Source organism: Diadema antillarum, unplaced genomic scaffold, assembly GCF_040938485.1.
Source record: "Diadema antillarum isolate AM-2024a unplaced genomic scaffold, OU_Dant_1.0 seq00000297_RagTag, whole genome shotgun sequence".
Lineage (NCBI taxonomy): Eukaryota > Metazoa > Echinodermata > Echinoidea > Diadematoida > Diadematidae > Diadema > Diadema antillarum.
The window spans coordinates 1,695,505-1,711,423 of record NW_027271320.1 but is presented as its reverse complement, the minus strand read 5'-3'; the positions used below and the strand labels follow the sequence as shown (position 1 = coordinate 1,711,423).

The 15,919-nt window shown below is 37.1% G+C and overlaps 1 protein-coding gene across 1 annotated transcript in view; it reads right to left on the bottom strand.

The window, feature by feature from the left end:
• Positions 1-14,454, bottom strand: part of LOC139730182 (macrophage mannose receptor 1-like) — a 35,475-nt gene extending 21,021 nt beyond the window's left edge. The window contains exons 1-3 of the mRNA XM_071641077.1: positions 14,304-14,454; positions 13,697-13,801; positions 12,102-12,432 (exon numbers count right to left, since the gene is read on the bottom strand). Coding sequence (XP_071497178.1) covers positions 12,102-12,432; positions 13,697-13,801; positions 14,304-14,454 — 587 coding nt within the window. The remainder of the gene's footprint in view (positions 1-12,101; positions 12,433-13,696; positions 13,802-14,303) is intronic.
• Between the last annotated feature and the right edge of the window lie 1,465 nt (positions 14,455-15,919).

Sequence of the window (15,919 nt, the reverse complement as noted above, 5' to 3'; positions counted from 1 at the left end):
GCCCATCAGTAATGAGCCAATTATTAGGAAATTGGTTATCATTACCAACGCCATGTCCTTCATGATGTTTATTATGGCGTTATCAAGGTTTGTAAGATTAAAAAAAAAAAAAAAAAACAGCTGACAGACACTTGCACATGTACTCTTGCATTAGAGTGCACGTCACCAACTCAACACTCAAGAGTCATACAGTCCACGAGTCATACAGCCCACGAGTCATACAGCTCACGAGTAATACAGCTCACGAGTTATACACCTTTCGAGTGCCTATCAACAGGCCCCGAAAACAATTTTAACAGAGCCCACAAGCTGGACATCAAGTATAAAATAAGCTCACGAGCCATATTGTCCATGAGGTAGCCACAAGGCAAATAAGACCTATGAGATCGACACTGTGGGTAAAAAGAAATTATAATATATAATGCATTGTTAAAAAAGCTCACAAGCTCAACAATTTCTTTGGGCGTTAAATTTACGTATTGTCGAGCTGGTGGACCGTTTTTCTAGCGTCGAGTTCATGTTCTTAATTCGAATAGTATCTATACCACATGGTGTCTAGCTCATAGTCTGTATGACTCGTGGGCTTTATGACTTGTGAGAGTATCATTTATTCATATTTTTTCCAATGTCTCGTTCGTGAGCTGCATGACTTGTTGGTGTCTAGCTCGTGTGAAGACACCTTCAACTGTGGCGTAATGGGAATTTCGACTACGTACGTGTACGTCTCGGTCATTCATGTTACTTTACAGAAGTCCTGAATGCTCTATAGGACTGGTGGAATAGCACAATCATGAAGATGGTTGATGGTGCTATGGTGTAGCCATTTGGTTTGATAAATTGATAATAATATGAATATCGATGTGATAATTTTATCCACGCTGGGCTGCAGACACGAATGATTTCATATCGCAAAATCATTAACTGTTTGCACTCGTGGGTAGTTGTAAGTCGCCACATCCAAGCCATGTATGTATACGTCTAATGTCCATTAACATGGAGAGACTTAGTAAATAATGTTTTAATCTGCAAAAGAGTCAATAATTCCAAAAGCTACAAACACTATAATGAAACTAGAAAGAATGCACAGTTTCCTACCTGCAGCCCTGTAAATCCCGGTTCTGACTCTCTGGGCAAGAGAGACCGGCGCCAACTTATTGATGGCAGGTGCTATACCGATAAGTGATCACACGGAGATGTGATGTGCATTACAAACTTGTCATGCAGGGTAAAGTCGCGCTACCACTTACAAAGCTCTTTAGCTTTGAAGTTCTTTGCTGCCACCAGTGGCGTATCTAGGGAAAACGGCGCCCGGGGCAAGCGCGAAAATTGCGCCCCTAATTTCTGAAAAAGACTAGTGTTCAACCCCAACCCGATCCCGGTAGGGACTTTAAGCAAAGTCCACATGATATGCTTTTCAAGCCCTTAAAAGGGGTCTTTTTGAGGGTGATTTAAATGTAATGAATTTTGATAAATTTTGGCGAGCGAGCGCAGCGAGCGAGCCGAAAATTTTTGTATTTCAGCTGACAAAACATGGAATTCTTGTCATTTTTTGCTTATCAAATCTTACTATTCTAATCAAGATAGTGACGGCCTTATATATAACGATTTATCTATACCAAGAAACTGAGTACTTTAAAAATATTCAAAATCGGGGGGGGGGGGCATTTCATGAAGCATTTTGTCCGACAACTTGTCGGACAAAATTTGCTCTCAGCCAATCAGAAGCAAGGATTTCAGTAGCTTTTAACAGTTTGTCAGACGAGATATCTGACAAATTGCTTCATGAAATGCCCCCATGAACATGTACGCGCGAGCGAGCCGAAATTTGTATATTTCCGCGTCATCATCACGTTTTGTTCATATCTCCTTCTTGTTTTGATGAATTTTGGCGAGCGAGCGCAGCGAGCGAGCCGAAAATTTTTGTATTTGAGCTTACAAAACATGGAACTCTTGTCATTTTCAGTATTTGATTAATCTATACTGTAGAGGAAATAAACATTTGTTTTTAACATTTGATTTTTTGCTTATCAAATCTTACAATTCTAATCAAGATATAGTGACGGCCTTATAGATAACGATTTTTACCAACAAACTGAAGATTTGAAAAAAATACTCTTAATCAGTACGAGCGAGTGAGCCGAAATTTGTATATTTCCGCGTCATCATCACGTTCTGTTCTTATCTCCTTGTTGTTTTGATAAATTTTGGCGAGCGAGCGCAGCGAGCGAGCCGAAAATTTTTGTATTTCAGCTTACAAAACATGGAACTCTTGTCATTTTTTGCTTATCAAATCTTACAATTCTAATCAAGATATAGTGACGGCCTTATAGATAACGATTTTTACCAACAAACTGAGGACTTGAAGAAATAATCTAAATCAGTACGAGCGATTGAGCCGAAATTTGTATATTTCCACGTCATCATTACGTTTTGTTCTCATCTTGTTTGATTTTTTTGGCGCCCCCTTCGTATTTTCGAAACCTTTGGCGCCTTCTTTTGATCCAATTGGCGATCGCTTCAGAACGAAAGAAATTGCAGCCGCTGCTCCGTGAAACATTTTGCCTGCTAAACATAAAATGACATGTGTGAACACAATAGACATTGTCATTTTGTCCGCGCCATCATCACATTTTGTTCTCACCTTCTTCTTAGCTATATAAAATTTAGAGAGCGAGCGCAGCGAGCGAGCCGAAAATTGTTGTATTTTAGCTTACATAACATGGAATTCCTGTGTGAACACAATAAACATTGTCATTTTGTCCGAGTCATCATTATGTTTTGTTTTTATCTTTTTTTGGTTTAGTTTTCTGCCCCCCCCCCCACCATTCTTCCTCCCCCCCCCCCCTTTCCGGTGAGTTGTTTCTTCTTCTTCTTCTTCTTCTTCTTTTTTCTTTTTTTTTTCTTTTTTCTTCCTTTTTTCTTTTTTTTCTTTTTTTTTTTGCGCCCCCAAGGAGCGGCGCCCGGGGCACGTGCCCCCCTTGCCCCCCCCCCCCCCCTAGATACGCCACTGGCTGCCACGGCGTTCTGAAATATTAATCCGCCCCGAGACAAGGAAAGGCGCTATAAAATTGAAATAATTACAATGGCGGTTCTCCTTCTTGCAGTCGAGACATTATGAAAACTATTAGCTATTCTCCCACCATTTTGCTTCGAAGCCTCGCTACGATAAAAGACTGCATGCATGTGTTGTAGAAAAGGATATTAATGAATGTATTTATGAGTTGAATAATTGTATAAAAGTGTTATATATCAATAGTTTTTATATAGTTGTAAATGTCGGGTTAATGTCATGTTGTTATGGTGCATATGTTATTGTAGGTTAATAGGAGTTACATGTAGTTTCATTCGTATTCGGTGATATATCTGTGGTGTACCTGTGATGTATTTAATGTTTATTTTGTTGTGATATCCAATTATGTACAAAGAATTCTCAGAGTGAACAATAAAGTAATTAATCAAGCAATTAGTACTCTTATGTATAGCATTACAATACCATTTACTCCATAAAAGAAGAATATGAAAAGACAAAGAATGAATTATCATTCTATTCGGAGAAAAGAGAAGAAGCAATAGTTATCGAAACTATAAAGAATGGACAAAGGTTTCAGGTATGTGTTTATGTGTGTGTGTGTGTGTGTGTGTGTGTGTGTGTGTCTAATGTTTGTTGTTTTATATATAAGGCCCAGAGAGTAGCAGCGATATCACAGTTTGTCATCATCATAAGTTACCCATCAAAGAACACAAATCAACGCTTAAAGATGATAAAAAGTTTTGGCACCTCAAAAGCTTCCCTGAATTTCCTTGTCTTGGTTTGTGTTTCAGGTTAAAGTACGTTGTCTGTGAGAATTACTCGCCCCAAAGTGCTCTCATGTCTTAGTAATCATGCAATAATGGTTTCGTACCAGAGCCAACGCTGTACAGCGTCGATAAATATTGCACGAAACCACTGACTGCGATCAGCAGCGTGCAGCCCATTACATTGTACGCATAGCTAACTGCGACCAGCAGCCCCATACGCATGGCGTGATGGGGCTTCGCATTGTAGCATTCAGGATCATGACAGAATTAGTATCGCGGGTAAATGTCAACTTAAAATCCAAAAATTTCTTCGATTTGAAGACTTACCAATTAAGTTGAAGTATTGAAAACAGGCTTCGAATAACGTTTGGTTCTGCCAATAGCCCCTTTCTGTTCGAATTGATGACTGAATGTGACTCGGTCGAGAGGACCTTGGGAGAGCTACTCGTACATACACTGGATACCATGGCCAGCGCATGCGCACACAAACATCTTATCCGTTCATGGATTTGAAATTTGTGCGCATGTGATGTGTTCGCATGCACTGGCTGTAATATTCAGGGTACTGTATGTAGCTCTCCTAAGGTCCTGTCGACCGAGTCACATTCAGTCATCAATTCGAACAGAAAGGGACTATAGGCAGAACCAAACGTTGCCCGAAGCCTTTTTTTTTCAATATTTCAACTTAATTGGTAAGTCTTCAAATTGAAGAATTTATGGGATTTTAAGTTGACATTTACCCTGCGATACTAAATCTGTCATGATCCTGAATGCTACAATGCGAAGCCCGGTTACGCTATGCGTATGGGACTGCTGGTCGCTATGCGTATGGGGCTGCTGGTCGCAGTTAATTGCATGATTACTAAGACATGAGAGCACTTGGGCGAGTAAGTCTCACAGTGTTAGTTATATGAACGGTACTTTAACCTGAAACACAAATTAAGACAAGGAAATTCAAGGACACTTTTGAGGTACCAAAACTTTTTTATTATCTTTAACATAATTAGGTTCAGTTTCTAAGTTTGATATGTTTGAAGTTAACCTTTTCTAAGCATCTCACATCTCTACATCCCGAAGATAACAGAAATCTATGGCATCAACAGTATTCACTTACAACACCTGAGTGATCAGGAAATCATAAAAAGGGAGCCAATTTCAAACAGACATAGAGAATTTTAATTTTCAAAACTTCTACGAACTTGTCTCAACTCCCAGCTCCAGTTATTATTGTAGCAGTTTTTAAGATTTTGAAAATCTTGCATCTGATACAGTGCTCATTAGTTAAGTTAATAAAGTCTTTAAAACCATATATTTCCACTGGAAATTGATATTCAAGAGTAGGAATTTGTGTAATAGGTTTAAAGCCTATATCTCACCATGGTAAGCCGAACACGCAGCAGCTGTAGGGGGAAATCTGTTCATTCTATATTGTCTCATAAACAGTGTGATAACACATCTGAAACAACCAAACAAAAACCAAAATGTTCAAATTGTGTAGGTTCATTCAATTCTTATTTCCGATATCTAATGAAATAATACCTCATAGCGGGGATGAGATTTCATAGGGTGACATCAAATGTGTTTGATCTCGTAGCTAACTTGAATTTGTCTCATTTATGCAGCACAGATGACTGACATTGAGAAATTAAGATACGAATCTTGTAAAAAAAAGCTCTTGATAGAGAAATTGAATCTTCGAAAAAGTCAAATATATATTCATGTTTTGCCTTATCATTATTTGAAGGGTTTGTTTGCAAAAACCGATAAGTCCATTTTTGAAGATTTTGAAGTACGATTTTTGTCATAATGTACAAAATAATACCTTTTAAATGATATATTGGTCACTACATATAAAGGTATATTTTTCAAGTTATGGTCAAAAGAAGCAAAAATTTTCTTATTATTCTCTTAATTTTTCTTGACCTTTAATCGCAAATATCTCCATTTGGCAAATATGGACTTATCGGTTTTTTCAAACAAACTCTTCATTTGTTCTTTTCTTTTACAACATTGCAAAATCAACCACAATGCACGTAGTAAAAGGCTTAAGAGACCTAAGCACAAAGAATTTATGTGTAGATCGGACGACAACAGGTAAATAACACTGAAACGTTGCAGAAAATATGCTTCTTAGACCATGTTTCCAAATTTCAGGGGATACAAATGAGTTTAAAGAAAAAGAAGGAATACAGAATACCCTACTTGTAACTTTGTAAATCCTGGTTCTGATTTTCAACGCAAGAAAGGTTGGCGTCACCTAAATCGTCGCGATCTAACGAAGATGTGATATGTGTTACGACAATCTACTGTATTTGGTTTGAAGTCGCCTTAACACCTCCACATGTTTTTGAGCACATTTTTGCCTGTAAACTAGATTTTGAAATATTACTCCGCCCCGATGAAAAGGAGGGGTGATATCTTATCGGCGTACCGCTATATAGAATGGAAAATCTATTTTTCCATTCAATTCAATTCAAATTCAATTCATTTATTTTCATACTTCTCGTATATGAATATTACATCAGAAATAATAATACAAGTTCTTTTACCTTGTGAACAATGTGCAAAAACAAACAATATACAAATGTACTTGGTAATAACACATAAATGGTAATGATAACTGGTCGAAATCTAAATGGGGATGAACAAAGAGAAGTATGACGGGACCTACATGAAAGCAAGCTTGTTTGATTCGAGTCCCGATGTACTGCCGTTTATTTGATATCATGAAATATATGAAGAGCTTGCTTCCAGGCGCTAAATCCATTGAAAAATGGATTTAGCACCTTTTGGAAGCAAGCTCTTCATATAATTATATGCAGCATGTTATTTGTTGTTTTCTACATGCACTTAAACGACATTTACTGAAATGTTCCAAGAGTTATCAACGTAAGAAAGCTGAATATTCCGATCTTTTCCACTTTCTTTTATCATTCACTCTTTTACACTTTTATTTCAACTAAGTTTTTTTTTTCTTTACCGTGTTCTGCAAAGGTAAAAACGAACATTATCTTCTATGCATCCTACGAGATTTGAGGCAGTGAGATTGGATTCCATTTTTTTTTTTTATATCTTTCTGAAAATGTAGGATGTCATAGGCCTATAAGACAAATTTCGCATTGGATAAATTTTGAACATATCGTCGGCGGTCATCCGAACCGTCATATATCCCGATTTGTGGTCAAATTTTCGATTCTTAGACTTTTCCTCAGAGTTTGGGGGCAGAAATTGTCCAGGTTTGGACTCCAGCATCTTTTTTTAGCAAACTTCGTCAAAAAGGAAAATGCTGCAGCACGAGATCAGTAACTGGTAATTATCTCTCTCGTTCTTCCAACTTCCTTTTTTTTTGTGAAGGGGGGGGGGGGGGGGGTGCATGGGTCATCAAAAAATGAAGAAAAAAGAAATACCTGACACACTTTATTTGTTTTTCATGGTCATTTTGCGAAGAATTCAGCAGCTGAACAATCAGCTTGAATAGAGAAGAAAAAGTGAGAGTCTTGTTTAGATAATGAAGTATGGAGATGTTGCCATTTTGTCATCTGTATGCGCTGTTATTTTCGCGAGGGTTTAATTTTCGCGAATTTCGCGAATCACAGTTGCACCGCGAATCTAACAACACGCGAATATGTCGCCGTACACTTTACTAATAGTGCACTTACGATAGCCTCGGTGTCACATCGCTAAAACAACATCTCGCGATAATGTCTGTGACCCCCTCATTCGCGAAAATAGCTGTAGGCGAAAATAACAGCTTATACAGGTATTACATTCGAGTGTCTGAATTTCAAGGCATATACAATGTAGTCTGCTGAGTGATATTTACCGCCACTGATACTGCGTAAAATTAGGCAGATATTAAACAAAACGAAATACCTATTTGTGAGACAGGAGATTCTAACTTCTGTAAGAAACAAGCAAAGAAACACACTCACGGCGTTATTAATTGGGCTATATAGGCAATATCATTCAATGGTCCAAATAGTTTTCATCCATATATTAGTCATTTTTGCCACCTGACCCGAAGGGGATCACTCACACACAGATTTGGAAACTACATGGATAAAGACCAATCGATTTCTATTTAGTTTTTTCAGTCGTTTTATTTTTTCTTTCACATGACTTCATTAGAAATTCTACATGATCTTGAGTGTACATTCGTAGATTGGAAGATGAATATAAGTTGTAATGAACGATCTTGAATAATGTTTGCAAAGTTTTGAACCAAGCACACTGCACTATGTTCCATGAGAAAAAAAAAAATATAAGGGGTTCACTAGAAGTCAGTGCTTGCATATGTATATGATGTGATATGATAATTGCGAAATGAGGACTCCCTTTCCATTTGATCATGGAACTTCTATTGTGATACCTTGGACAAAACAGGATATCCATCCAAAGAGTTAGACTTTCTTGATTCCAAAGCAAGAGAACGAAATTATTTAAAACAGACCAGGCTCTACAGGAATAATAGTCAGGACAGAAAAGATATCACAAACACATATACAAGAACAAGAACAGGGCTGCATGACATGCTTGTGCTATGTAAATTTAAATATACTGGAATGATATTGTGAATAGTGATAGTGATAACTTCATAGACATCTGAATGTACAGTGCTGGTTGAGGTGAGGATTTAGCTTTTAACGTTTTGCGAGATATTCAGAAACCACTCTATGAGATGTCAAAGAGAATGTAATTCTACGTGGTATCAAAAGTTTGTTTAATGAAAATCAGTTTTGAAATGGCTGAGATATCTAAAAACAGGGTGAAAAAAAGAGATCCTAATAAAGTCGTTGCCTTTCGCCTTTTATTATTATCACTTTTTAGGATATCTCAGCCATATGAAAACCAATTTTCATCAATAATAAACGTTGAATCATTTTTAGAATTACATGCTATTTCATATTTCATAAGAGGTTCCTCATTATCTCACGTAGGAATGTTATATCCCTGAATCCTCACCTCAACCCGTATACTGTACAGTCCCTTTAAACGGCAATACCACAGATTACCTCTGACATAAGACGTTGTCACTATACTCTTTTTTTTTCAGAGAAATGACCCTTCTTGACCTTTCTTAATTAAGTAAAGATGAATATTGTTCAACAAGTAGATTTCCTGGTTGTGTATACCGATCTGTTATGTACGCTTTCATTGGCCCCGTTGGGTCACCAAAATTCCGTGAGAGTGACATATCCTACAGTGTATTCCTGTGATTTTCTTATCCAGAACAGAGGAGAGGAAATGGCAGGCCACCAAAATTATTAAAGTATTTTGCATTGTTTTTTTTTTCATCATCCACAAAAGGGGTTTAAAAGGATCAAAAAACTATATCTCGCGGTTCAGTGCGTCATAACTGCATACATGCCCGCTAGCGCCTGCGCGATCAGGGATGCAACTTAATCTTCATGGACGAATTCAGTTTATTTTCCCTTTTTATGCCTCCGCCACGAAGTGGTGCCGCAGGCATTATGTCTTCGGGTTGTCCGTCCGTCCGTCCTTCCGTCCGTCCGTCCGTCAGTCTGTCCTTCCATCCGTAATCAATTTTGTGGACAGCGTAACTAAAAAACCGTTTGAGGTATGCTAGAGACTTGGCATGTACATGTATGAATGGGCGAAGTTGTGCCCATCAACTTTTAGGTGCACATGCTCAAGGTCAAAGATCAAAAGGTCAAGGTCAAATGCTCAAAATTTCACTATTTCCCCCATATCCATGCAATGCCTGAAGGTATTTTCTTGAAACTTAGTGTATATAATGATGTACTACCAAAAACAGATCCTCCAGAGAGAGTTTCGGGTCATGAGGTCAAAGGTCAAGGGTCAAAGGTCAAGTCAAAATGTTGAAATTTCATGTTTTTTCTCCATATCTCGCAAATGGCTCAAGGTATCTTCGTGGAAATTTGATTATGTGCATGTACTGACTGATGGTGATTATGTAGGTAATTTTGGGGTCATGGGTCAAAGGTCATAGGTCAAAGGTCAAGGGCAATTCCTCAAAATGTTTCTCATACAATGTATCTATGCAATGCCTGCAGAATTTTTCGTGAAACTTGATATATACATGTGTTACCCAATAGATATTCTGTGGGAAGTTTCTTACCAAAAGGTCAAAGGTCAAGTGAAAGTGCTAACTTTCACTTCTTCCTCCATATCTCGAAAGTAACTCGAGGTATCATCGTTAAACTTATTACCTATTTATGCATGTTTTACCTAACAGTGATTCTCTTTAGAACATGAAGGTCAAGGGTCAAAGGCCAGATTTATATTCTAATATTTTACCATTTAATACTGAAATTACACTTTTCTCCATACCTTTAAAATTACTCAGTGCATGAACTTATAAGAGGGTTGAAAGTCAAGTAAAAATCCTCAAATCCCCCAAATACCTGCACTCTGTCAATTTAGTCGTTCATCCACTTAAACCTAGTTCAAGGAAAGTGAACATTCAGCACATTTGTGACAAACCTGTCATTGTAATATTTTGCCAATTATGTGATACTGTCATCACACATTGCCAAGACATTGTACTGTAGACCTATCAGGAGAACCATGCATTTATGGCGGAGGCATACCAGTCGCCGTAGCGACATTTCTAGTTCTAATCTAATTACTGTCTGATCAAATGTATTTGGAAGATCGCAACTGCTGACCTGCATTTTTAATAAACATGTCGGGGAAAGGAACCAGTTGGATCCAACCTGTGAATCACTTCTCTCCGGGAGGCGGCACTATCTTCCGTTATCCCTGGTTGTCGGCAGTGCCAAGTCGAATTACTGGTATAAACCTTTTATTTCATGAAACAATAAAATAACTTTACAAGTGCATTTGTTGAGAAACAAGCCGTGTCAACCAAAACGGTGAGGCAACGACAATTTCAATAATGCAATAATTGCTACTCCTCACCACTTACAACAATACCATGAATTTTTCTGAGAATTATACCCTCTTTGATATTTTATTACGTGGTTTTTAATTACCTCTCAAAAATGTAAAATCTGAAAAACCCCTCCCCCGGATCGCAGCCAAAGCAATGCTACTCCTTATATATGAATTAACTTTCAGATCTTTTTTTTCTCCAATCTGTTGCATACTTTCTAAATTTTAACAAGGTACCACTTGCACACTCTGTCACTACTTACCTCAATGTTTATTAATTTGGTAATGCTTATTCATGTTTTCATGACGGGTAGAGTTTTACCCGTTCCCAATTAATATATGGTCTAAGGCCCCATTCCCTATTGCACTACATTATTTTTATGTTGCGGATAAACAGATTTTCAATATCTAGCGGGTTTCTTTTGCGACCACAATGCAGAATATCCTTGTTTAAACACATCTATCTTAACTTCGATTTAACTATATGTATCAATGTTGGCTTATTTTGTACATCTTCTGCTAGGGAAAACATTGATTACATGACTATTTTAAATACACGTACATGACTTAATTGATCACTTACATTTTTTGCCAAAACTCTAGGATTCATTATAGATAGTGCCATCTGGGAAGATGTTACAAATTATACTTGCTGATTCCTCTATTATTCTTTTTCTTCCGTTAATTGCAGATTCATGCTTGAAGATTACTCATCATGTCTGTACTGATCCTTGTGGGATAAAGAATTACGAGTGTACAGAAAAATGTTGACAATCCGTAAAATTATTTACATTGTGGTTAGAAGATGTTGCTGAAAGATCAATGTTAAGATTACACAGAACACATTATTTACTCCTAAAGATACTGCACTGACATTTTGCTTTACAAAGCACAGAGAAATTCATTCACCTATTTCATGTTAAACAACAATATATCATTCAAAAAGGTAATGAAAATGAATATTGAGGCCGATTTGAATGGCTAGATCTTGGTATTTTCTCGTTTGTGTCTCTTACTGACTATATTAAGTTTATTGAGGTAGAACTAGCGCAGGGAAAATGTGGGAAAAGGTATATCTGTATCTCAAAGTAATAAAACAAATAATACCTTGAAATGAAGAGTCGACCCAAGAGCAGGGGCAGAGCATCGGTAAATATAGTGCATTAGAATTAAATAAATGACTAAACAATAAATAAACAAATGAATAAAATCGTAAATAAACAAATAAATAAAACTGTGAATAAATAAATAAACAAACAGATCAATTCATTAATAAACAAATACATAAATAAATAAATCTCAGACGTCAGACATTAACGGCGGTGTAAACTTTTCATGTCCACGGCCTAAATTCACAGACGTAGCTGAATTCATTGTGGCAGTAAGTGTCCCTCAATGAGTATTTTTTAAGAAAGATGCAATCTTGCTCCTGTGCAGTGTCTGGGTTTGGCTGACCCGGCCCCCACAGGCTGCTAGAGATGGTTAAGGTCTCACCGGTTCCTGTCCATTCATAATCTCCTTCAGAGGAGGTGTCACTCAGCCCCGTCCACACTTTGTCTGTAAGCGGTACTCCATAAAAGGAGAGGAGAATGTCCTCTTGGATGGTGATCAGCTCGCCCGGCGTTTCTATGGCGACCAGATACCCTCCAAGTTGATCGCATCTATCCCGCGCCAGTTGCCAGGTCTGGTGGTCTTGTGCGCTGAAGAGATAGCAGGAACCCGCAGACGAGACTGAGCCAGGGTAAACCGCGTCACACTCTGAACAGAAAAAAAAAAGACAGATATTGAGTTTGAGATAGAGATGAGATAGGAGCGGTGGGGGGGGGGGGGGGGAGGGGGAGGGTAGAGAAATGCGCTCACGCAATCACACCTATGTTAAACGCTAAATACATGTATACGTACATTGTACACATTTACACCAAATATTTTGTGTTAAGTTTTGGAATGCCTGTAGGAGGTAAGTTCATGTGTACTCTGAGACTATAGAGTAATGGCCAATTCTGATGAGAGGGTACTCGAAGGACCACAAGTGATGATCCGCAGGGAGAGTCTTTACCAGTGCAAGTGAGGATCCACCTGTTTATATAAAACAAAATGATAAACGTGTAGATTTACCTAATATGCAAAAAAAAAAATGGATCGTTGAATCATTAAAAGCGAATAGGGTTTTTACGAAATGTTTATTGCAATGATGTAAAAATTTTGACATCAATAGTATAATCTGTTGGTGACCCCGAGCACTCAAAGTATGTGAAACGGGTTAACCTATCGTCAGCTGTTACATATATATATATATATATATATATATATATATATATATATATATATATGTGTGTGTGTGTGTAAACGTGTATATTTTCTGAAAAATGCAATTCTTCTACATTATTCTTGGTATAATTAAAACGAATGGAAAAACCTGTTAAAGCATTTATTTTTAGTAGAATAGTGCACGTAATAAAGCATGTCGTATAGGCCCTTCTTCATTCTTTTAAAAAGCTCTTTACACATTCTTCACTTTCAATTCTTATAACTTCTGAAAGGATAATTCTATTGCTTGAAAGTTGACGAACGTCTTGGATAGAATATCGTAATGGAGCAGACCCTTTTTCAGAAGAATCCCCTAATTGTTTTTTGCTAAGGATTTTTACATCTTGTTTTAGTCCCATTCTTTGTATGCAGGGCAGCTTGATATAAATTACTCACTGAACAGACGCATATTTCAATGCCTCTTTTCTCTTTACACACTTTTCGAAAGTGCAAGCTCTCTTCCAAGTATTAAGATAGATAAGGATAGTCAGTTTGAAGTTAAACATCATTCTGTAGCTTGGAATCTGCTCTTCCATAAGCTCCCCTTAACTGGAGATCCATGTCTGGCGACTTTTGTTGGGTTTGTGATGCAGGGTCACATATTTTTATGTCCTTTACTATTATTTTAGCTGTAACAAAATTCGGCAATAATATTGAAATTGAACTGCTGGTCCCGAGGACGTCGATATGACGGGAATTCCCTATACGCACATACCCATTTCACATCTCTTTCCAACAAATGATCCATGGCACTCGCAAGTGAAGTCGTCCATAGTTTCCGTACAGGTCCCTCCATTCTGACAGGGGTTGGGCTCGCAGTCTAGTGCGTGCAATCATCAGAGATGAAAAAAAAATGTAGTTATTCGATTTATACGTCAAAAATTCTCCTTCTACCTTTTTAAACTCTACAGTTTTGTTAGGGTGTCCTTCCTTGTTCATTTACTTTAGTCCTGTGGCTGATGGGTGAGTATCGTCTTTTTTTTTCTGGTTTTGTAGACACAAAGAGACGCTTATAAGAACAAAATGATACCTATACTAAAAGGTATAAAATATTTCCTACTACACACAGAAAAATAAATTAAAACAAAACAGAGATACACTAATTGCTAATGACAAAAGCAACATCAATTCATTGAAATTGTTGTGTGTGTGTGTGTGTTTGGGGGGACAATTTTGATTTGAAGGAAGAAATAATGTAATCGGTAGCGGGCATCACTATGTCTGTTGATAACATGTTGTGATCTTTAATTATACTTTATTATTTTCAGACGTGAAAGAATATATATAGAGTATGAATATATACATGTACATCGGCCTCCTACCAGGGTGTCCACAGTACAGATTAGTCTTCTCTCTCGCTTCTTCCGGTATCATGACGTCATAATGAGGATGGTCACGTGGTATGAACTTAGGTTTTGATTGGACGTAATTGCCCGTCTTCTCGGAGAGAATGACGGGACAAAGGGATGTCATGTTCAAGGGCGCATTGAGGCATGTGTCTTCAGCAGCCGAGACGGTCTCCGCGTAGTGAACTAAATTGAGGGAAACAAGCGGAATATTTAATGTTAACATAACCGCATCAATGAGTTGCTCACGACTTTTGAAACTACCCAAAATTTCATAAATGCAGACACGCCAAATTCCTATGTCTCACTGTTTGAATGATATCATCGTGTTTGGTTGTAGTAATTGTTGTTTTTTTACAAGCACGAAATGTATAATTGGGATTCGTTATATTGATTCTTCCATTAATTATTCTATGAACTATGAAATCGTCAGTATGCTGATGATGTTATCATAAACATAACGTTCGACACGATGCATTAGATCAAGAATTATGATAAGTTTATGTCTTCTGCAAAACATTGCTGTTATATTCCGTGTTTTCTTTTTTTCTTTTGGTAATAATGCAATGAATATACTCACGTCTTTGATATGCAAGGATACACACTAGGACTTCAAAATGACGTCGTTTGAAAGCTCGCATCTCGTCTTTACTGAAGAACTCTGACAAACAGGAGAGAATAGAACTTGCTAGAGAATGATGGCTATCTGGCTACAACAATAGAATACAAACAAACTAACAAACAAATAAAAACAAACAAACAAAACGAAAAAAAAAAACAGAAGCAACACAAATTCACCTCATTGACTGCATGCATGTATCAAAACGGATCACGCTAACAATCACGCTAACAAATCCATCCATCGACATTCTTACACCCAATAATAATAATAACAATGATTATAATAGTGATAATAATGATAATATTATTAATATAAGCAATAGGAATGATAATGATAATAATAATGATAATGATAATGATAATGTCACGACAGTGAATGTTATCTGAAACTTGCAAAGCTTAAAATAAGTCATGAACTAGAGTAAAATTATCGGTTTATATACGTTTGAATACAGTATCTTTGTCGCCTGACTTAAGTACTATTATAGTAACTACTCTAAGCATGCTAAGTGTCTCTATTCGGTCAATGCATATCAATCCATAATGTACCAGGGCTTTGATCGGCAAACTAGTTTACTGAAAGAGGCATTCCATGTGTATTCGGACAACAGAGAAGGTTTGGTATACTCAGATCTGGTGTACATCAGGAAATATTACGTGCAATTGTTAGGGTTTGACACTCAGAAAAAAAGTGAACACTTTTCAATTTAATATTTCTCATAGATTGTTTGGCTAATATTAATCCCTTATACAGCATGTTAAGAGTAATCTATCTGGCGATCAATCCAATAAATTAAAAAGGAAACCCTACGCATAAGTTAACACTTTCATTTCTTTTTCCTCTCTTTCAATACACAAAAAGTAAAAATTTCAAAAATTGAGAAGTTGTTATTCATGCATATGTGCTCTTCCATATAACGATCAGACAATGACAACAAAAGGCAAATTCATCACAAACAAAAATGTATTTT